Source organism: Mugil cephalus, chromosome 10 (assembly GCF_022458985.1).
Source record: "Mugil cephalus isolate CIBA_MC_2020 chromosome 10, CIBA_Mcephalus_1.1, whole genome shotgun sequence".
Lineage (NCBI taxonomy): Eukaryota > Metazoa > Chordata > Actinopteri > Mugiliformes > Mugilidae > Mugil > Mugil cephalus.
The window spans coordinates 9201040-9224424 of NC_061779.1; the positions used below are offsets into that span (position 1 = coordinate 9201040).

At 43.3% G+C, this 23385-nt stretch overlaps 2 protein-coding genes across 3 annotated transcripts; both read right to left on the reverse strand.

The window, feature by feature from the left end:
• Positions 1–402: 402 nt before the first annotated feature.
• On the reverse strand, positions 403–18961 carry btbd10a (BTB (POZ) domain containing 10a). Of its 2 annotated transcripts, none has more exons than XM_047595472.1 (8): positions 18801–18961; positions 9457–9791; positions 9066–9375; positions 6803–6905; positions 5513–5633; positions 3615–3812; positions 3312–3422; positions 403–1635 (listed from the first exon to the last, which is right to left on the reverse strand). In XM_047595472.1, exons 2-8 carry the CDS (start codon positions 9728–9730, stop codon positions 1169–1171), a joined length of 1584 nt encoding a protein of 527 aa, XP_047451428.1. In that variant the 5' UTR covers positions 9731–9791; positions 18801–18961; the 3' UTR covers positions 403–1168. The 2 variants fall into 2 exon arrangements, with proteins under 2 accessions (XP_047451428.1, XP_047451427.1); XM_047595471.1 differs by lacking the exon at positions 18801–18961 and adding an exon at positions 15283–15848.
• A 412-nt stretch (positions 18962–19373) lies between these two features.
• On the reverse strand, positions 19374–20651 carry pth1a (parathyroid hormone 1a). The gene is made up of 3 exons (XM_047597095.1): positions 20586–20651; positions 19964–20061; positions 19374–19836 (listed from the first exon to the last, which is right to left on the reverse strand). Exons 2-3 carry the CDS (start codon positions 20044–20046, stop codon positions 19578–19580), a joined length of 342 nt encoding a protein of 113 aa, XP_047453051.1. The 5' UTR covers positions 20047–20061; positions 20586–20651; the 3' UTR covers positions 19374–19577.
• Between the last annotated feature and the right edge of the window lie 2734 nt (positions 20652–23385).

Sequence of the window (23385 nt, forward strand, 5' to 3'; positions counted from 1 at the left end):
TTAATTTGTACTTCGCGAGTTGTACTTTTTGTAAAAGAGGGAAAGAATCCATTTTGTTTTATGAAAATTCACTGCGTGTAAAATTCAGGAAGGGACCTTGAAAATTTAATAGCAGGTAAAACTTCACAGGTAGTAGTTATTGAAAAGGATCATATGTTAACCTACTTTTACGTTTAACCAAATATGCACAGTCAGCACCTCCACTCACATTAGTCCTTATAGAACTTGATTTACATATTAATCAAAAAAAAAGATCATGTCATTGCTGTGGGGTGGGTGGTACATGTCTAAGTAGAATCCCAGCAGAACGTGTCATTTACTTCTCCCGTCAGTGGTCATAATGTTGTGGCTGATTGGCGTCGTAGTTTAGAACGAGATCAGAATAAAGACGTGATTCGTGAATTCTTCTTGTGAATTCTCTTTATTAGAAAAATCAAAACAAAAAACCGGTGCTGAACGTGTTTCCCCGACGTCGCTCGGTGACCAGGGATCAGAAATCAGTACAAACAAACGAACCAAATTTAACCAGAGTGAAAAAAATCTCATCTGCGCCGTGTAAAAAAACATAACAAAAAAACAAAACAAACCAAAAAGGCCTTCACATACAACCAGGAAAAAGTGAATCGACATCGTGTGCCTCTGAGTAAACTGTGAAGAGGGACTCCACCTCTTCATTGTTGTACAGCAACCAACAAAAACACACACACACACGCACTCGGGCTTCTTCTTCATGTAAAACTGTCTTTCTTTTTTTTTTGTGTGCGTGTACAGATGAACTCCTTCTGGGAGATAAATAAAAAGGAGGTGGTTCCGCTGATGTGCTTTAAAGTTCTCGTTCGTTCGTTCGTTGGGGGCGCCGTGTCGACTGAGAAAAAGGCTGCAGCAGAAGGCAAAGTGGTGGTTCGCCACTCGGAGGAAGAGGAAGAGGAGGAGGAGGAGGAGGAGGAGAAAAGAGTGGTGGGTGTTCACACTAGAAGCAACAAGAGGCCAGAAGTGCTTTAATTTTAGCTGAGGAGGTCGACTCTGTGCTTTCTGGCTTTTTCTTTTTTTTTTTTCCTCACTTCCTATGTTTAACTGTGGCTCAGTGCGGTGACGTGGGCTTTGCTGCTTGAAGTGTGAACATAATGAGGGGTGAGGAGGAGGGAGGGGAGGGGTGGAGGGGGGCATATCATGCAGAAGGTGACGGCGAGTCGGGGTCTGGCTCGTAGTGGTACGTGGCCTGAGTGTGACTGCTGCTGCTGCTGTGCTGCTGCTGCTGCTGGTTGCTGAGGGCCAGGCCGTGTGGGGCCTGGTTCTGGCTGTCCTGAGCCTGCTGGTTGGGGCCCTCGTAGGGGGCCGCCAGCTGGGGGCCCGCGCTGTTCTCCGCCGCTCCCGGCGGCTGGGGCGGCGTGTCCAGCTCGTCCACCTGCGGCCCCGGCGGGTGCATGACCACCAGCTGGTCCTGGGGGATGTCGGCGGCGGCGGCCGCCAGGTTGGTGGTGGACTTGGACTTGACGCACTGGAAGTCCACGTGGCGGCTCTTCCCCTCCTCCTTCTCCCAGGACATGCGGATGAACGGACGCTGCACGTAGTTGTAGATGACTTCCGGGCGGCCCCCGGGGCGCCGCTTCACCTTCTCTTTGTAGGTCGGGTATCCTGCGAGGAGGAGACGAAGACGCGGGTCAACAGTCACGGAGACAACGGCAGGATTCTTATCAGAGCACAAGTCTGACGTCACGGCAAATATACCTCTACAAAAACTGGATGGTCCTCCAACCGATCAGAGCCATCTAGTTGGAAACTAATTCAACTCCGCTGTGCTCAGATTAAGTTAAGCCCCGCCCCCAAACAACTTGATTGGCCCAGCAGATCTTTGCAGGAGCTGAATCAGTTCCCAACAGAGTCTCCAGACCAGCTTTACATAAAACAAACGTGTCATTGTTCAGTTTTTCTCAAAATAAAAGTGATATTTCTGAAATTCTGATAAAGTATGTGTTTCCACTGACGAGTGTTTTGCGAATGAGCTGTAACTTTGAACTGGTCACATGACCCCCTGCGTCATCCAGGGTTCGGGGAAATGAGAATAAAGTGTTTCCATTGCACTTTTGCGATAAACTTTTATATCAATACGCCTGAAAAAACACCTCATGAGAGCATAAAAGTGTTTTAGTGATATTTAAGAGGTTTTTAAGAAATTAGGCGTTTCCATTACCAGTTGCGATGCGATATTTGGGTTTTGTGCTTTACTAGTGTTAATGGAAAAAAGCAGTTGATACTGAGGTCCGTCTGGCTCCCAGGTTAATTTCATACTAAACCAGGGTCTGAACCTGTTGTCTGGCTGGTAGCCGGTTCAAGTTACAGACTAACAGGAGGAAAGTAACCGTGGAGATGGAGTAGACGACAGCAGAAAAAAACAAAGAACAAGAAACTCAGCATTAGTCAAGGTTTTACAACAGGACTGTTATATGTGAATGTTTTTTTTTTTTACTAGTGTACCTAATAAACCGACAGGTGGGTGTGTGCTCGCTTGCTGCCTTGTTGTGAGTATGATGTGGAAACTCATCACCATGCGTGCACAGTAAATATGGAGCAACAGGATCGGTTGCCAGGCGACCAGCTCCAGAAAGTCCAGCGTTGTGGCCAAGAACCAGTCCAGCATCTAACGCCTCGTAAAACGGCACAAGTGTTGCTTTTGCAGGTACTTGTGCGTTCATTAAACAAGGGAGAGAGACCTCATGTGAATTAATGAGCTTCAGAAATGCAGCTATATGCTAAGCTAACCACGCGGAGGGATGTTAATGACGCCTGATCCTCCGGGAGAAAGCGAACGCTGGACCCAGCTACTCTTTGGTTTTCGACGTTTACCTGAAGGTGTTTTATTGGTGTTGTGGAAACTCTGGGCTCAGGTTGAGTGTTTTAGACTTTAACAAGGTGTCGACATCATTTACCAAGTGGTGTACAAACGTCCCGCTGAGGCCCAGAGGGAACGATCCACTTCATGTAACTTTGAAGCTGCTTCCACAACACTTTTTTCTTCCATGTTAGCCATTAGCATCAGCTCATGATGACGACACAACGTCGGCTGCCAGATGATCAGCCGTTGTGCGGACAGTTACAGTTACACAAACAGTTACACAAATGTTTGTATCTCCAAACCTCCTCAGCTGACCTTTACGATTCTTTATTGATCCAAATCAATCAATTTAAAAATCACAGAGATTGAGAAGCAGCTGGAAACACGTGACTACCAAGCAGACCAATCACAGCTCTTGCAGCACAGAGCTGCCTGTGGATATCCATGATTTCAAACTGTAAATGAAATAAAGAGGTACCTTCTATTCCCAGTCGGATCTTCTTCAGCCCCCTGTCCTTCAGCACAGACTTGGCCACGTCTCTGTTCTCGATGTATTTGAAGAAGCGGTAGAGTTTGGTGCTGTAGATGACTGTGGAGGAAGAAGAAAGGTCGTTCAACACATGACTCTGCAACACTAACGTCTGACTCTAATAACGGGTCTTTCCTGCAGCTTTATACATAAACAGGTGTCATTGTTGCCTTTCTTAACTTTCTTAAACCAGCTGGTGTTGACAGTGCCACACCACGAGCTCGGTCCGCGTCGCACAGAAACACATCTTACTCTGCGAGTACTCCTCCCCCATCTGCGGCGGGTACTCCTCGTCCCAGTCCACCACGTCGTCGTCGGTCAGCACCACCACGTGACACTCCCTCTCCCCGCTCTGAGCGCTGGCCACCATCAAAGGCAGCACCATCTCCTCCAGGTAACACTCGAACTGACGGCGCGCTCCGTCGTTGGACAGCTCGTGCATCAGGGCGCCTGGGGACGGAGTGGCAGGACATTTAGTTCCAAGAAATGTTCAGAAAACCTGCGGAAGCTGCTTTTTAGTCTGCTCCAACAAAGCTTTGAGCACGTTAAGTTTAAACGCTAAATGGAAACTTTGAGTCTTTTTTAAGATTAAAGATTTAGGAGGTTTACTGTAAATTCGTCTCGTGGCTTAGCCAAACTGGATTTCAGGGAGGAAAAAAATAACGTGTGCATTCAACTGGACAGTCCTTCAAACAATGGAGTCATTTTGTTGCAAACAAGTTCAACTGCACAGCGAAGACAAAGACGTGTATGACGGCTCATCACCACATAAAACCCAGCCCAAACTATTTGACTGGCTGGAGAATCCAGTACTCAGTGGAGCGGACTGCCCAGGCTACACCGATCAGCCACAACATTATGACAGGAGAAATAAATAACTTACTACGACTATGTTATCAACCATCGATCTTGTGACAATTCAACGTTCTGCTGGGAAACTTTTGGACCTGGCATTCATGTGGATGTTACTTAGACATGTAGACCAGACATCCCCACCCTGTAACAATGACACTCCAGCAGCAGCCATCCCCAACAGGATGCAGCCTGACACAGACACAAAAACTGTTTAGGAACGACTAAAAAACAAGATCAGCACAAAGTGTTAACCTGCCCTCCAAAATCCCTACATCCCAAACTGATCAAGTATCTGCGGTATGATCCACACAAACCCCTCCCCTTAACCCACAGGACCCAAAGACCCCCACTAACATCATCCTGTTACCAGACACCCTCAGAAGGCTAACGTCCATTCTCTGATGAGTCATAACTGTTTTGGAGGCAAAACAATATTAGGAAGGTGGTCATAATGATATGCCTGATCAGTGTATGTACTTGATAAGTTGCAGTTAAAGGTCCAGTGTGTAGGATTTAGTGGCCTCTGGTGGTGAGGATGCAGACTGCAAGCAGCCGTTCCCAACGGAGCGACTCCAGACCAACTTTCCACTGCAAAAAGTTTAGAAGTAAGAGAAGTTGAGGCTATTAAATGTCTATAACAGAATGTTTTCTTCACGTATTTACATAAACTCCTTGCTCTGCTGCTCATGTTAAATCTATCATCATCTCTGACCTAAATACAACAGATCTACCAGTAAAGGCTAAACACAGAATTAGAGTCTGAACACAGAAACCACTAAAGACAACGAATCCTAGAAGAATATTCAGCCACTTGCTGCGGTCGCCTTGTTTTAGCCTGCGTAACCAGCATTAGAGCTCACAGCTAATCATGACCTACTTAGAGCCTCGGCACAGAGCAGCCTGGCAGCAAGAGCTGCTCCTCCCACACACTCGGACACACAAACAACAACAACAACAGCAACAACAACGCCGCAACACAGAGACGGCAGTGTGACAAAACCGACAACTTCGCGCAGCTGCACGGTGCTGCATCGAATACAAATAATCTTTCACGTGTCACAAACTCTCCGAGGGCTTTTTAAAGGTAGACGTAACAACGATTCCAAAGAGCCGCCTCTCTACGCTCATCTGCCGCTTTTTTTTTTTTTGTTTTCTGCTCCAACGCAACGACGAGAACGGCATCCGCTGCACACTCACCAAACTCTGCACCGACTGAACGGGGGTCTACATGGCTCTGCAGCCACGCACCGATCACACAGTCACCCGGCAGCGTGTAGAGTTTTGCGTGTACTCACTGAGGTCTCTGCACTTGATGGTGCTGTAGTTGAAGGAGATGCAGAGGTAGTCACATGCCTCCCTCAGCTCGGGGATGGAGACGCCGTCAGGGCAGCGGATTATCCCGGACTTGTAGTAATCCTGCCATTTTCAGCGGCGCGCGCGCGCGGGCAGAAGCACGGGAGGGGAAAAAAAACGGGACGCCATTATTAATGCTGCTTCGCTCGGAGATACGGAGAGACAGAGGGAGGGAGGGAGGGAGGGAGGGAGAGGCGGGTGAGGAGGGGGAGGAGGGATGGAGGACGAGCTGTGATGAAACTGCAATCAGGCGACGTCACGGAGGGGGAGGGAGGGAGGGGAAGAGGGGAGGAGGGAGGCATAATAAGCGGAAGGGTGATGAAAGCAGAGGCTGCCGACGTCACTTTCCCTCCTCTCGCTGTCTCCGTGCAGCTTCTGTCAAACCAGAGTTGTTTTTTTTCTTTTCCCCTGGAGAGTTTCTGCTGATGGAAAAAGAGAGGAGAGGAGAGGAGAGGCAGAGCGCTCACTTCCTCTTCTGTCTCCTCGAGCCTGGATGTTCAGACGTACCCACTCTGAGCATCATCCGTTAAACCGAAAAATTTAAACGTTAAACTTCCACCTTCGTCGCTGATGAATCCTCACGTGTCGACTGAACGACGCGAGGAGCTGCCCCAGTTTCCCGTTGGGATTAATAAACCACGGAACTTAACGCAGCTTGGACTAAAAACGCTCCGACTGAAGGCGGCGCTGTGGTGATTTGCACTAAAGCTGCTCCGCATTAATCCGAGTTCTCCCTCGATTGACATGTTTGGCTTAAACTAATATTTTTCTACTTCAGGCAGATGAAGGTACAGCTTGTTCTTGAGCCTGGTGCTGAGTCTCTCTCTCTCTCTCTCTCTCATTGTGCCTCACACGATCTTCACCAGCAGGTGGAGTCTGCTCAGCCGGTGAATTTTGAATAAACTACTACATACTAAAAATTATAATAAATTTAATCTCTTCAGGCTTGTGTCACGTTGCGTCAACTATACAACGCAATCCTAACTGTGGTCACAACTTTTACATTTGACTCTAGAGCTGATTCAGACATTAATAAAGTCAGTGGTGCGGTAGAAGAAACAGTGAAAGTGACTACAACGTTGTGATCTATGTTCCTGGTTGTGAAGTCTGTGCCTCAGGGGAGAGAGACGGCGAAGGGCGAACACGTCGGAGCGAAAGGTGAAGCAGAGGAAGCAGCAACGCTGAAAGGAGGAGAGGTGCAGCGATACATGGAGCGAGGTAAGGACTCTCACCAGGATGGCTCTGAAGACGGTGGAGCTGATTCCGTCGGCCACCTCGAACTCGCCCTTTTCGTTGGGCCGAGTGAAGTTGTTGTCTCGTCCTGAGCCGAACATCCTGACAAAACGACAGAGCCGGTGTTTAACGACCAATTTTAAATGCTTTTTTTTTTTTTTAAAGTCGGAATAAAGAACTGTGCACTCATGAACAACTAAAAACCTCAAATAATCCTGTAAAACTGTAAAAATTCAATAACTTAACATTTGGAAATTATTAGAGATGTACCGATCAAGTTATTTTCCACCCCGGTCCGATACCAATCTTTGAAATTATCAGTATCGGCCAATCGGAGTCCTGGTCCGACTTTAAATGGTTCCTTTCCCATAGATTCCTACAGTCTTTCCTTGTCTCCTAGAGTCGACTGGATTCAGACCAATACATTTTTCTGTCAGAGTTAATGTAGTGTGGAGTGGGGAGCTCCTACCTTGTGTTTTCTACTTCTACAGAAATGCTCTGGTCATCCAACGCTGCCTTAAACTCCCTAACCCTCTCTGAAATGTTTTTCCTTGACACTTTTGTCTTCTTTTAAAAGCAGCGTCTAGTGTTAATTTGACTTCACCAAATCCACTCTGCATCATTTATAAATTTCTGTCTGTCTGACTGACTTTATTGTCCAGAGTAAAGTTCTTCCACACAGCAGACATGTTTAGTCTGTCCGATTTTTTGGCAGCTTTGACGTTGAGGAATAAGACGGTCTGAAGCTACAGAGACATGGTGAAGCCCAACATCAATCAGATCATTTTAAAAATGACTGGATCACCTGCCAAAACCAACTGGGACATCCCTAAATACGCTGTGTTTCTGAGATTTGTGGTATTTCCACAGCGTTTTACCTCTAGTTTCACATCTTTCATCTGTATTTGCTTTTGTGCAGCTCTTCTCTGCCGTCATATCCAATCAGCTTTCAGTGCTGTTGGTGCTCTCAGAGATGGAGCTTCATACATGGGCTGATCTCGTTGCGAGATCTCACAAAACTAGTCATGCGAAAACAGACCACTGCTGGATTTCCACGTTTCCGACGTTCACGAAATCCAAGGGTTTTATGAATCAACATCAGATCTTTCCACTGAAGATCAATTTGAACTGGAAACTGAATTTTATTTTTATTTAAACTTCGGGCCCAGATGGAAGCAGGAAGTGTGCTGAGACATGACTCACCAGCTTTGATTTAGCAGGAAATCTGCTGGAATGATTTGAGCTAAAAAAAAAATTAAAAATTAAAATAAATAAATAAAGGGAAGAGGAGGAGAAGAGCGCTTTTCTCAGCACAGATACAGTTAAAGCTTTTAGTTTCTGGGAACGGCAGATGGCTGAGGGAGGTAGAGGTCAACAAAAAACATCCAGCTTTACTAAAGCCAGAGAGGAAGTAATAATGATGTCGTGATAAATGAGGAAGAAAAATTCCATCAATTTCTACCCATTAACAGTTAATGTGTTACATCAGTCACACACTTCTACCAGGTCTTCAAAGAAGAAGAAGTGCTGAAATTGTTTGAATTCACTCTCATTACCATCTGTGTCCCAGCAAATGCAGAGAAAGTTATTATCACTGATCCTGCAGGTAAAAGATTATAAGAAAGTAATAAGATCTAAGAACTAAATAAGTTATATTTTGATGCCTTTCACTTATTTCAAATTTAATGAACCTTATCCCACTGATCCATGTCTATGTTTTTTAAGCTACGATTCACATCAAGGAAGATTTTAATTCTGTTAATTCTGTAAATTTTCTTGATTACACTGTTTATTTTACAAGATAATAACTGCTTTTATTTTATTTTAATCTAATGTTTTTTTTTTCTTTATCTTGTGCTTACTTTTATGTACAACGAAACTGCTGTGACAGAGTCATTTCCCTCATGGATCATTAAAGTCTGTCTAAGTCTATTTTCCAGAGTTCTTCCACGCAGCAGACGTGTGTAGTCACGTGACTATGTTCTTCATCTTCTCTTCTTCTTTGATTTTTTGGTAGCTTTGACGCTAGCCAATGAAGAGGACGAAGACAATTTGATGCTACAGGTTTGTGTTTATGGCCGATCTTTTCAGAATTGCCTGGAAGGACATCCCTACTCTAAAGCCCGTGGTATATGGCACTAGTGCATGTTACATACCTTTACCTATAAAATAATATGCGAAATAATATGTGATGCAACAGTAAATACAAAGACACCAATAAGTCTCTTTGTACTTGGCAATAATCTGTCTCGGAGAGCTCACCTGCCCAGCATGGTGTTGGGCTGCGCCGTGAAGATCGCGGGATCCACCACAAATCGTGTGTTATCCACAATAAGCGTCACTCTTTCCCCCAGCCTCAGCCCGCTGCGATGCTCTTTACTGCTGATGTCGTACACGTATATCATATCGCAGGGTCCGGATTTGGAGTGGTGGTCGCTCCCCGGGGGACCCAGGGACCGAGGTATGTGGCCCCCAATCAGAGCTCCACCTATGTGGGAATAGGAGAGAGAAACCCTGGGGGGTCGTGGACTGGAGGACCTGGAGGACGAACCTCCGTCGCCACGTTCGCGATCTGCAGATGAGGAGAGGAGATAATGGTGAGGCGAGCGTGAACGCAAACAGGCTCAGGTAAACACTGGCTTTATTTTCTCACCATGCTGTCGAGTGGGAGAGGTAACGTTCCTGATGCACGGCGTCAGCTGGCCCTCTCCTCTCTCATGCGAGGAGTCACGGGAATGATCGCTGGAGCGCCTCCGTTGCTCCCGATAATGCTCCGCTACCGCTCCTCCTCCTCCTCCTCCTCCTCCTCCTCCTCCTCGCTCTCGTTCTCTTGCCCCGCCGACAGCTCCACCGACGGCGCCGCCGACTACTTCACCGACAGCACCGCCGCTGGCGCCGGCCCCGGCCCCGGCCCCGTACAGGCTCATGGTCGGGACCTGCTGCTGTGGTTGGTGGCTGCAGTCCAACGCTGACAAACCACACAGCTCACTTGAGGAGAAATGGAGGAAATCGGGATTACGACATGTATGTCAACTTAAGGTCAGACTTTTTAAAATAAAAATTTATTGAGATAAAAAAAAAAAAGGCACAAGACCACCAATGTCATTCATCTCTGGCTTCTTTCACACTATTCAGGATTAGAATAACCTGAGTGTGTGATGTGAAGAAACTGTATCGGTCCCAGTGATCAATTCGCGGACTTCAGCTCCGCTTTCACCGACGCGATGAACACATTAATGCGTCAGTTAATGTAATCCAGCAGATTAAAATTCGCTGCCATCTTTCCGTCCTTTTTGCTCGTCTGATGGTTTTGAGGTTGCCTTTTCTGTAAACATGGTGTCCACGCTGTGCAGTGACATCCTGATGTGCGCTCTAACAGCTATCCAAACTTTCATTTATAGTCGCTGACTCAGCCTTCGCGGTCCTCCCGGGGAGAGGTCGGAGAAGCAGAACGAAACAAGCGCTTTTAAAAGAATAAAGACACAACGGAAAGATCTGACAAGACCAACTTTTAATTTTACTTTACTAATTACCAACATGGAAAATCTAAGTGGGATTTATATCACAGATTATTAAAAATTCCTAGAGATCCCCAGGTAACACTAATCTCGTGGTAAAAGGGCTTTGGAGTCTGTTCCCAAACTCATTTTCTAATAAGACCTGAGTAAAGCTGCCTTAGCTTTAGATATAACACGACCTGGATGACTGAGAATATTCACGGACAATATTTTCTAACCTTTTATATCAACTACATAATGAGAACATTCTATAAAAGGACGTTCTGTGACATTTTAATTTCTTGTTCCTGTCCCACAAAGAATTAAAAAGAAAACCCTTGATGTGGTCACAGCTTGGAGTGGGATGACAGGACTAATCACGCTGATGCGGGATTGTCACGGCACAATGAGACGGTTTGCTCGGCGCGCGGATTACCTCCTCTCTAGGCACATTCACACGCACACGGAGTTGTGTCGCTCAGGGGTGTAAAAGAACTCGTGCGCCAGGGGGCTAAGCTGTGGAGCGAGGAAGAGGCGCCGCTGAAGAGTCTGCAGTCAACTCGCGTGAACCCTTCCAGAGGCTGAGTGCTGCAGAAAACACGCACCGAGCTGTGAGCACCGCCGCCACCGCCGACCTCATTCTGCAGCCGCACGCACACACACACGCACACACACGCACGCACACACACACACACACACACGCACACACACACCGGCCACTATCTATCAGAGACCGACTCAAGGAGCCGCACGACAACAAACTTTCAACGCACGCTGGTTTCTCTGAGATTTTCTGACCGATAGGTAACAACCACTTCAACTTGGAGTGAGTGGAGTGGTTTACAGACGGACGAGCCGCCCGGAGAGGCCCGTTACAGTATCTGGCCTCCACTTCAGAGACTTAACACGGTCTCCCTGCATGCGTTAATACACAAACGTACATTTGAGATGCGTTCAAAAAGCTGCATTTCGTTCACTTGGTTTTTACTGTTTCAAATAGAGATACGGCCACATATGATTTAATGAATTTGCCTTTTAACCCTTTCCTTTATCTGCTGGTCTGTGAAAATAAGTTAAAAAAAGTGTATCGTCACTAAGCAGAAGAAGTTGGGCACAATCTGGGAGGAACAAGTTTTTATTGCCACCTCCCGGTCATCGCTATAATGTGCCCATCAGGAGGACAAATCGTTACATAAAGTCTTTTATTCCTGCTGCTGTTAAGCTTTTCAGCATCAACCCCACTCATTTCAGATGAACTTTTTTTAAAAGGTTTTATCTATTTATTTTTTTAATCTATTTATCCTTGGGAATAATGTATTTATTTATTAAATTTTAATACTGATTGATTGATTTTAAGGAGCCCTGGTTTTGTGATTGATTATTATGTGCCCATGCACTTATTGTTCCCTTGGCTTGTTTATTTGATTGATTGACTGTGTGTGGTGTGCATGTGGAAAAGCTGCAAATGAATTGCCCTGTCGGGATAAAATAAAGTTCTCTGAATCAAATATGAGACATTTGAATAATGTAAATATGTAATTTTACATTAAGTATGTTAAGTTCTGGACACGAGAAGATGAACAAAGGCATTAAAGGTGGTTGCCTGAGTGATGATTATATTGTAGTTCATTAGATACTAGATACACTTCTACACAGTGTATATAGACAGATTTATTGTACACAATATTTAATTCCTTATTACCATAAATCATATCATACTTATTGCATTTATATACATATACTTTTATTTTTTACCCTTTTTGTGGACTGCTGTACCTGCTGTCTCTTTGTAATGATGGTACTGGCCACCGAATTTCCCTCGGAATAAATACATAAATAAATAAATAAATAAATAAGCATCCATGCATCCATCCTCACTAGTGTACCTAATCGGGCCGCAACTAATGGTTAAATTCCACACTGATTAATCTTACTTTAATATTAATTTTGCTGATTAAAGACTGAAAAATGCCCCTCACAACTTCCGTCTTGTGCCAATTTATTGCAGAGCACCAGATGAAAACAAACAAAACAAATCCTCACATTTCAGAAAGTGACTCTGACAATTAATTAACCATCAAAACAACTCCTAATTAATTTTATGGTGATGTAGTAACGGACTAATTGATGCAGATCCAATTTAAATCTGGGAGAAAAACATGGCTGTCTGGCTAATGATACTGAGCAGATGTTTAGCCAGAAATATCGAATTAAAACAACATCACACAAACTGTTTAATTATGATCATGGTATTACCGACAATGCCGCATTATCAGATTCTAAATGTTCTTGTATCGGTTATAAGTATCGGCTGGCACCGACCCATTTATAATCGCATCATTATTTAATTTGGATAAACGACTTCCTCCTCTGCGACAGCGTAGCCGGCCGATCTGATCAATAGCGCTGAGCTCGTAAGGCAGAAACACATCCAGGTCTTAGTAATGAAGAGGGGCCGGGCTCTCTGGAGAGGGGCTGCTGTGAAATATGATGATGACCACCTACTGCAAGCTACAGCATCGGAAAGACGGCAGACGCAAAATGGATGGAGGACGAGGTGGAGGGGTTGGGAGAGAGAGATCTTTTTATTATTTCAGAGCCTGCTCTCAACTCTGCATGTGTCCAGATAAATAAATAAAATCTGACACGCTGGTTTCAAAAATGAAATAACTCTGTGTTTAAGCGCAAAGTGAGCAGCTCATTAACCGAATAAGAAATCATAACCTTTAGTCTTTCATGATGCTAAGTGGATAGCGTATGTATGTTTTGGCAGACGCTGGTGATTAGGAGAACCTCCGTGGATACTGTGTGACTTCTTTGCATACTGGGGCTGCTGCCGAGAGGCCTGACTGGCTAACAGGCTGATTGAGTGGCTGATTGGTTAACCGTCTGGATGGTTAGACCCAGACGGGGAGATCCATAATGTGGCGAGACCAGCTGACGAAAGATTAAATGATGAGGAGGGCAGCGTGGCGACGGCGCATCACCTTGATTTCCACAGCGCACCACCTACCCAAGGTCACAGATTAATATTTATGATGTTTGAAATTCAATCTTGTCCTAACGTGGACCACAAAATACGGAAAATCTAATTCGCGAAGGAACGGCGATATCAAAATCAAACGCACACAGTAGGGATGTCCCAATCGGTGTCGGGAGATCGGGGCCAATGCAGGCATTTTCAAAATGATCAGATCAGAAATGGGCGTCAGGTCGAGCCTGATCTTTTGCAGTTATTTATTTTAGACCTGCCATAAACCAAAACCACACGACCGTAGCGTCAAATAGTCTTGTACGTCGAAGCTGCGAACAAAGAGGAAAGCAAGCAAGAAAGAAAACGACTTCATCTTCAAAGTAGAGGAAGCAGAACCAAAATCACACGACTGAACATGTCCATTATCAACTTGATGCACCATCAAAACACCAACAAACACCAACTAACACTGAACGCCGAGTTTAAAAGTGGAGAAATGTTTCCTCGTGACGGCGTCAAGGACAGAAATATCACACAGAGGGTTAAGGAGTTAAACCAGTGCAGCATGTCTGCAGTCAAGGTACGAGCTTCCCCTGTTACGCAACATTAGCATTGATAGCCATCTTTACTGGACGTAATACAGTCGCACGGTGCAAGCGTCATCTCAGATAATACAACTAAGACAAGAAAAGCCTTCCTTCAGGGGCTGCACATTTTGTTTTTTTAAGATCGCATCGGTCGATACTGAACACTAAAATATCGGCGCTGTATTGGAGGAGAAGAAAAGAACTTGATTGGGACACAGCTTTAGTATTTCTAACATGAAAAGGACACCCCATCTTTTCTGTTTATAGCTAATACAGCTGCAGACTCTAGCAACGTCCTTGAAGACAAGGGTCACCGTGATAGCTGAAGAGAAGAAGCAGACACACACCTCTGCTTCTGGTTCACTGTCTTCAGGTGAGCCGGCTCACAGCCACAAAAGAAAATAAAAGAGAGACACATAACAGACACTGTCTACTCCTAACATGCCTTCTTTTTTTCTTTTCTTTTCTTTTCTAGAAACAATTAAATGATCTTGTGAGATATGACTAATTGCAATGCGTGTGCGTTTACATCCATGCCTGATACTGCAGTCTCCAATGGGATTTTAATGGTTGGCAGAAATGGGATAATAAAAAATATAAAGCACGCCTGGCAGCCGGCAGCCTAGACCAGCAGGACAGAAGGAACAAAAGAAACTGAGAGGGCAATATTTAACTTGGGGGGGGGGGGGGCAAACACATACTCTCTTTTTTCTACAGCAGCCGAGATTTCACACATTTCAATTTATTGTCCCAATTTTCCATTAGAGGGCTCCATCTCCTTGACATGAGCAGTTTGCCCCTTTTTCTGTTTTCCCGATCGGGTCACTCGCGAAATCTCCGGGTGCGAGTTTGTTGCGTTAAAAAAACAAGTTGGGCGACCTTCGAAGGGCACAGTAACTCAAGACAAAGATGCAGAGGCAAGGTCTATTAAAAGCACGAGGTGAGCGCCCCGAGGGGTAAGGGTCCAATCTATTATTTAGGGGCTGCCGACACCGACGCACACTGATGGGCAAAGGCAGGGAAGATGCGGTCTGGCTTGAAACCAAGCAAAAATGACAATTAATATAGGTAAGGAGAAAAAAAAAAAGGAAATTGTGCAATTTATAATGGTAATATTCATTACATGTATGTATATTCTTCCTTTTCTAAAGTGATGAAAAATGTATCTGTTGAGGGCTAGACAGATTTTACTTCCATAACAGAAAATCAAAGAGCATTTTTGTATATTATAAGGTTTATTATAGTATCGCAGAGTTCCATCAAGGGATAAGTCAAGTCACTGGTTCTCCTTTAGGGGCACTGTTATTTATATACATATATATATATTTTAAATTACAGTAAATCAAAGAGGGTGGCACAATCATGTAACACAATGACAAGGCTAAAAAAGCTCGGTGCTTTGAAAGCGGACGTGCACCTACCGGTCGGTGGTATCCGAGGGCAGACAAGTGAAGACAAAGCAGCAGGGGACGAGCTGCGGGATGACCGCGGCACAAAAGCCCTGCGCTCCTGCGAACAAAGCGGGCTTGCCGGCGGCTTCAGCATCCTCGCTCATTACTTTGCAACTTCACCAGCATCGTTTGACACACGCTCGACCCGGACTTTGAACTCGCAGGTAAAGAAATAACATAAAAAAAAGAGACCCTAACGCGTCCTATAAGACGACGGACGGAGGAGGAAGAGGAGGACCGGCGAGTCGTTCAGAGTCACCGGAGGGACCTTAAACTGTGAATGGCCGCGTGCTCGACTGAATCAGAGCGATGCTGCGTTCAAGTGCCACCTCGTAAGATGCAAACTCGAAGAGTGCTCCGTGAGTCAGTGGTGCATTAAGTTCCACGTTTGTATCAATGATTCTGCGGATTTAACTTATTAAATCCTCATTCCCCACAGAAAAAAAATACAGTTCTCTTTTTCAGCAGTGTCAAACTCATTTTGATCAGGGTCCATATACAGTCGATTTTTTTGTATTACCTTATCTTAGAATTATTGTAAATATTGTGTATATAGTATATTGCGTTTTTTTCTTTTTTATCGTTCATTTTAATCTTTTTGTTATATATTATGTATGGTGTCGAGATATATCCATCCATCCATCCATCATTACATTTAATAAATCGTACAGTTCACTGTTGTACATAGGCTGATTTTATTATTTATTTAATTTTTCTCAGTCTGTTTTTATTTTGTTTTTTTCTTTGCATTTTGTTAATTCAAATCTTTCATTTGTATATTCTTATGTGTAAGAAAGAGAAAGTCTTTTTTTTCTGTATGCCATGGACATAGACAGGGAAACTGACAATAGAGAAATCTTGAATCATGAATCTATCCTTAAAAAAAGGGGGGAAGAGAAGAACAACAAGTGCAATTTGGGCACATTGTTGTCTGCATTGCTGTTTATTCCTGGATCTCAGTGTTGTGTTCTGTCCACTTCTCTTATTAAAGCAGTGGACAAATTTGGGACAGCAGTCCTGCACGCTGTATTTCTGACACCTGTGTTCTATTTGAACACCTTGCTTCTTCCACACAGTCATCTCTATTCAATCAGATTTATATTCATATATTTATATTCATACTGTTATACTTTTTTACAGGGAAGGATAGTGGAGGGTGCCTTTCATTATACTATTGTGCCGCATATAATGAATTAATTGCAGCCTAACTCGTACACCTCATAGCCTAAGAGGTGCTAACAATAAACTGATCTAAAGATTTGGACAACTGTAAAAATCAATATGGACAGATGCCACAGCTATCCTTGACTGAACGCACTATGTTTCTATATAGTTTGTCCTCCATCAATATATTATTCGTATTGTTCAATTCCTTCAATACTTATGTTTATTGTAACAAGCTCCACAACAAATTTCTCTTACGTGCAAATGCATGTGACAATAAATGCAATTCTGGTTCTAATTTAAGAGTGTATTTACCCCCCCTCATCATCCACAGGAAAATCTTCATTTCTTTTTCCAAAAGACCAGGTTCTAACTCATTCTAGATGTTATGATCCAGACGGAGTCATCAATAAGTCACCTCTGGGAATAATGTTCAGCAGACAGACAGTTCAAACACTTCACAATCAGATTTCAAATAAGATAATATAGGATGCTAAACATCAACGCAGTCAAGTTGACCTAGAAATGTAAATTTATGGACCAATAGATTCATTTGTGACATAGCCTATAAAATGATTCTTTACACATTTAACATCAGGCTGCACTTGGATTCACTTTCCAGTTCATTAGGTACACTAGTGAATGCATTGCAACATAATGGCCCTGTTTAAAATTAGTCTTCATGAAGGTTCTAGTATACAGCATTAGTTTAATTTTAATGAATAACTGCAGGAGCTGTTAATTTGCCTGTGTTTTCATTTTGGAGGTTGTGATTTGTACAACTGAATTGTATTGTACCAACACTATCAGCTTGAGGAAGGTGCAACATATTTTAGAACAAGCTGTAATGTCTCTCTTGTTCACGAGCAAAAATAAACATGTCAGAAAAGATAAATAAAGGGATTACTGAAGAAATACAATTTCAATTTAGACTCAGACTCTGTGTATTTTAATTTTAGGGGCGGTAGTTTGTTGATCCACTGAATTGTATATTCTGTGTATTCTTCTAACAATCCTGTCTTAGTCAGTGGGTTGGGCTAAATCACATTAACACCTTTTTTTTTTATAAATAAATTCAGTTAAACAGCACTAGAAATTACATCCTACGAAACTACAGCTACGAGTCTCTACAAACAGCTGGTCCACTGGTGCAGAACCACTAACCCCACCCAAAACCGGGGAGATGACAGTGGTTTTCAGGAAGAGTCCCACCATCTGAAGTGGACCTCCAATATAGACTCTGCTTGGAAGAAGGCCCAGAGGCCGTACTTCAGCTCAGGAAGTTAAAACTGCCTCAGGAGCTGCTGATCATCTTCTACATGGCAATAATCCAGTCTGTCCTAACCGCATCAATTATGGTCTGGTTTGAATCTGCCACCAGACATGACAGGGACAGACTGCAGAGAACAATCAGGTCTGCATATTAGATTATTGGTACTGACCTTCCCTCTATCTAGGACCCGTACCAGTCCAGGGTCAGGAAGCCGGCCAGTAATCTCTCCCCAGACCCTGGCCACAAGGTGTTTAGCCTCCCATTCCTCAGGCCAGCATTACAGAGAACTGTGCCAAAACCACCCGCAATCACAAAAACAGCTGTTGCTCTGACAAACTGAGAAGTCACAGTGTGAGACCATTAACATGATCAATAACTCTACATTAATGGTCCAAACTCTGTTGTATATATATCTGCTCTTGCCCTTTATTTTTCTATACTTTATATACTTAAGTTTAATTTGTGCTGTACCGTTTTACCCTTATTTAAGTTCTGTTTTGATACAAGTGAGTAAAGTGACAGGAGTGAGGTTTCCTTGTTGAACATGGAGGGTGATTTAACGTTAGTGCAGGACTGTCCTATTTGAATATTATCCCAGATGTACCTAATGTTTTGTCAAGCGAGTGAATGGTTACAAGTTCACCTCCATAAACAGAGGTGACACGTCCTGACAAGTTCAGATGTGGAGAAATGTGGTCCCATCTCAGCAAGGAGCTTGTCACTAGTAGAAACTCACATTAGTTCAAAGTAGCGTTAGCACGAGTTGGCGTCAGTTAGGCTACATAACTTGTAAAATTGAAGATAAACTGGGCGCAATTCTTCCTGCCACACAACCCGTGCTCACGTTTTTAACGCACATGAACCTACCATCAATGTTAAAAGCAACCAAGTCACATACGACCGTGGCTTTACAAAGGCGTTAGAGCAGCTAAGAGGATTTTAGACTTTTTGGTTAGCCTGTTAGCTTAGCGCTAACCTCCAGCCGTTGGGTAGCTATTGTCAGCAAGCTCACGACAGAGAAAAACAAGATTTTCCGTCAGTATGTCTTTACCTCTTTGCGTTACATTCCGGTTTGATGAGTTGTTAAAACAGTCCGGTATACAATCCACCAAAGATGTAAACGATTTTGGAAAAAAAATATATAAATTCCCAACGTAAGCAAACCACCAGTTAGTTGAGTTTTGTTTTGGTTATGGAAATCTGAGTTCACGTTGTAAATATCGCGAGATAATAGCGCCCCGGCGTGCACATGCGCATACACACGCGTACATCATCATTAGTGCAAAAAGGTAAATATTATAGAAAAAACAATTAAGACGACGTTAAAATATTTAATCTATATGAATTTTATTGATTCATATAATAGAAATCTAACATTTATTTAGCCTATAAAACAAACCGACTTGTTTTATATTTGTTTTGTTTTTGTTTTTTTGTATTTTTTTTAAATACATACATTTAATATAAAAAATATCCTTTACAGTTTATTTCTAGGTTGTTGAAGTGCATACATACATACAGTCTTATCAATCATAGACATCTGTTTTGGGCTTTTTATAGTTAACATCCAATAAATAAAAATCAAGAAGAGATATTAAATCATTTGAAAAATAAAACAGAGTGCCATGAAAAAAAAAAAAAAAGCCGACAGTTGGTCCGGTTCTTAACCCACTTCAGGTTGTAGCTCTACATAAAAGTGCATATCAATATAACATCAATATCATAAATATCCTAGAATTAAATAAATAAATAAACAAGTGGAACGGAGCAAATCAAAAGTAGACACTGGTATATAAATGGAAATGGCTGCGGCTGGATGCAGCCAAAATCACGACTGCTTTGACTTGAGGAGCCTCTCCAAAAAGTTCAAGGCGTGCTGGACCTCCTCCGACGTCAGGTCGCTGAGTTCGGGCAGCTCCTCAGGACGGAGCCTCCTCCTCCTCGGTGTCCCCGTCTCCCTGCTGCTGTCCCGGGCTGCCACGGTGTGGATGCCCCGGAGCCTCATCTGCAGCCACTCCCGGCGCTCCTGAATCTGCTTGTGCTCTCCGAGGTTGTGCATGAGCTGGACTTCACTCACGGTCCTTTTACTGTTAACATATAATATATAGTTGAAATCACAGCCCCAGTGGCGATATGCCTCTATGAACATGTAGTCAGGGGTGATAGTCTGGTGGAGGGGACAGAGGGGGGGGTATGGGGGAAGGGGGTGGTTACCTCATGGGGCGCCCTTGACAGTGAATGGAGATGAGCGAGACGCAGAGCGAAATGAAGATGATTTTATAGTCCATGTGTGTCATGTTCACCTTGATGACCTGTTAAAATGACAATGAAACATGTAAAATTCATATTTATTTAAAATTATAGGACATAAATCTGATATAAAACACTTAAAATCCCAATAATTTCAAATTATAGGCCTTAAATCTAATAAGAAACACTTCAAATCCTAAAGTTTATGTAATTATAGGCCTTATCGTGTTTTTTTTTTTTTCAATTATAGGACATACATCTGATATCAAACACTTCTGATATCAATCCCACAAATTTCAAATTATAGGCTTTGAACCTGATAAGACTTAAAACCACATTTTCTTCAAACTGTGCACCATAAATTGGTCATAAATATTGGAAAACCTGTGAAAACATTTGACCTCTCAACCAGTCTCACCTTTAATGAAAAGCATTCAGTTCTTTTTTATATGTTTTAAACACATCGTTTATATTAAACCTTCTAATGTGACACAATATCAACAGAATCAAACAACAACCAAAGAAATAATCTTTGTTAGGTTAAGCCACATCTAAGGCCTCCGGCTCTGGCTGAAGATGAATATACCTTGTGTAGTGGCCTCTCCTCGGTCTGTTAGAAGCTGAAGTGGAGCAGCGTCTGGTTTGGTGCTTCCCTCCTATCAGTTGTGATTAGCACCGGTCTCCCCCAGGTTCCCTTTTATAGCCCAGGGGTCTGGGCCATTGATGAGCTGCCTTCATTATTGCTGTTGATGTCATACCTCGAGCTCCTGGACGAGGGGGGGCAGCGGGGTTGGGGGGGCGGTGGCTGGACAGGAATGACAACACCTCCCCTGAGCTCTAGGCGTTCATACCACACCACACCAATGGCTTTGCACATTGAACCCAAATACCTTTCGGACGCACTTTGCATTTTTTAGGAAAGCCTAAATTGTCCGGACACAAATTACTATTGGGTGGCTGCTGAGATTTTATGTGTTTTTATAATGAACTCAGATGTTGAAATATTCTAATTAAAGTGATGACAGGATGACCTCTACATGATAAAGCTTGTCTTCTCCCTCCGCCCAAGACTACATGTTCCCAAGCATTGTTTTAGCCCAGAGCTTCTCCCCACATTTTCAATTTTGCACGCTTGCCTTTAGTTTTTTTCCCCTCACTCTTTCTTTTTCTGCAAACTCCAACCAGATCTATCAGTCCACATCTGATGTGACCTTTTTTGTCCCACTCGCAGCATGCCTCCCAACAATAGCACCGACATTCGGATGGATTTATGGCCCCCCGCTGACCATTAGGGGGTCTCCCTGGTTACTTTGCCACTTTACTCAGGAATTAACATTGTTTTAATGAGTTCGACCCCTAAAAAAAGAGCTCTTACACCGACCTGACGTCAGAAGAAACATCCTGAATCAAAGAGTGAGTGGGAGTTGCGGGAGATGTGACAGTGGGGGATGCCGCTGTCGTCACGGCCTTGGCCATGACCGGTGGGTTGGTCATTGTCTCTTAATACCTGGTAAAGATAAAGAGGTGGTTTAATGTTTATTCATAATTTGACAAAAAATAATAATAATAATAATTTATCTGTGCAGGAGTTTTGGCAAATTAGACCCAAACTCATTCTGGAGAAGGACAACGAGCCCAAACACACAGTTATAAAGAACAAGACGTCCTGCAACAGATGGTCTGAACCCCATAGAGTTCTGATCTCAGCATCGTGGAGTCCGTGTGGGATCACATAAAGAGAAAACAGTCACTGAGAGAGACTGAATGCTGGCAAACTTATAAATTAAACTTGTTTTTTTTTGCAGTATTTTAAAAGAAATCTTTTGTTTTCAACATGTTCCTTGATATCAAGTCTTAACGGATCCTCAACATGTCTCATAACTTTGCATTAAACCAATTCTTCTACCCATGGCAACAATTATCATTCAGTATATTCATCAGCATTAATGGTCACTTTAGTTAAATCTTGTAGTTGTAGCCTGAAGAGTTGCATAAAATAGTGACAACAGTACTCATCCAGTGTATAGGTAGCTCTTGCACATACAGTTATCTAACTTATACTTGCAGATTTCATCTGCAGATCTGTGGTGAAACTCCTCTTCATCACTTCAACTGATTACCAAACATCACATTGATAATGGGTTTTAGCAGTTCTGCAGTATAAGGTGAAATAAGTAACTCACAGACACAGAATGCAGAAAGACTGAATGTATTTTATTGTCAGCTGCTACTAATGAGCGCCTGTCATGTGAAAAGAATAAGGGAGATTGTGTGGCATTTTAGTGGTGCACTCTGAATGTATTGCGGGAAATCTTGCTCAAACTGAGTGATGTTTCTTACCTTTGCTGTCTCTCCTCAGGCGTTCAGCCTAAAACAGTCCACCGGAGGCCTGAGACCCTTATTAAAGGTCCCGGGAGAGACCATTAGAGTAATTGGAGAGGGGGATAGCAAATCCTTGAAGAAATAATTTCTATGAGTGAATGTTAGATGCGTAATGCTTTTTAAACGAGGGTGATTGAAGTATTGGAAGAATATGAAATTGTTTATGTATGTGATTTACCAGGATATTATATGGTGGATCTGGGGAGGGAGTCCATCTGTTCAGTGGTAGGGCCTGAAGTGTAATTAGTAGCTGTCACAGGAAGTGATTGACTGACTAGGCTTCTTTTGTCATGTCAAGTCCTTTTTTTTGTGGCCAATAAACACTTGATCTCATCTGAACCTCAAGCCTCCTGTTTCAACCATTCAACAATCCAACCGCTACCACGCCATTCAAACAACATCTTCTGTTTATCTTTTTATACCAGGAACGTCCAACTCATTAGAGTTCAGGGGCAACGTACCAGACTCTCTGGTCCTTTCAGCCTCTTTTGACACCCCTGGTTCACACAATCCGTTTGTATTCTGTGTCATAATGTGTTGTAGTGGAGGTAGAGTAGTTGAAGGAGTTGCAGTAATAATAGTTATTGTCTGTGTCGTGTCAGCACATAAGTGGCTCAGTGGGACGGGGAGAAGAAACAGTATTTTGCACCTCTCTCTATTTTCCATTAACATGTTGTGGTAGTGGCAACAAACACAACTTGGATCTTCATCCTTCTTTATTTTCTTCACCTTTACTACACGCCGTAGGTACGGTGTAAGTTTTTCTAAACATGTTGCTATGCAGAAACTCATTCAAATGTGTTAAAAAAAAAAAACGTAAAAAGACTTTTTAATGTTCCTCGCAGAGGGACGATCAAGAAGGAAAAGTGAGTTTTTGTGAGGAGAAATGATCATCCCTGACAGGTACGTTGATCATCTTCCTCATGGGGCCGCTAACCCTCCTTCAGTTCCCACGAGGGAAAATAAGGACATGACAGCATCCACAGAGAAGGCAGAGCACGATG

Excerpts from the sequence above, each read along its gene's own strand:
- btbd10a (XM_047595471.1), bottom strand. The coding sequence starts at position 15,416 with ATGAGCGAGGATGCTGAAGCCGCCGGCAAGCCCGCTTTGTTCGCAGGA. Across the intron at positions 9,792-15,282 it reads CCCTCGGATACCACCGACCG|TGAGCTGTGTGGTTTGTCAG; the intron begins GTAGGTGCACGT and ends TTTCTCCTCAAG. Across the intron at positions 1,636-3,311 it reads GATCCGACTGGGAATAGAAG|GATACCCGACCTACAAAGAG; the intron begins GTACCTCTTTAT and ends TCCTCCTCGCAG.
- pth1a (XM_047597095.1), bottom strand. The coding sequence starts at position 20,046 with ATGACACACATGGACTATAAAATCATCTTCATTTCGCTCTGCGTCTCG. Across the intron at positions 19,837-19,963 it reads TGTCAAGGGCGCCCCATGAG|TAAAAGGACCGTGAGTGAAG; the intron begins GTAACCACCCCC and ends ATATGTTAACAG.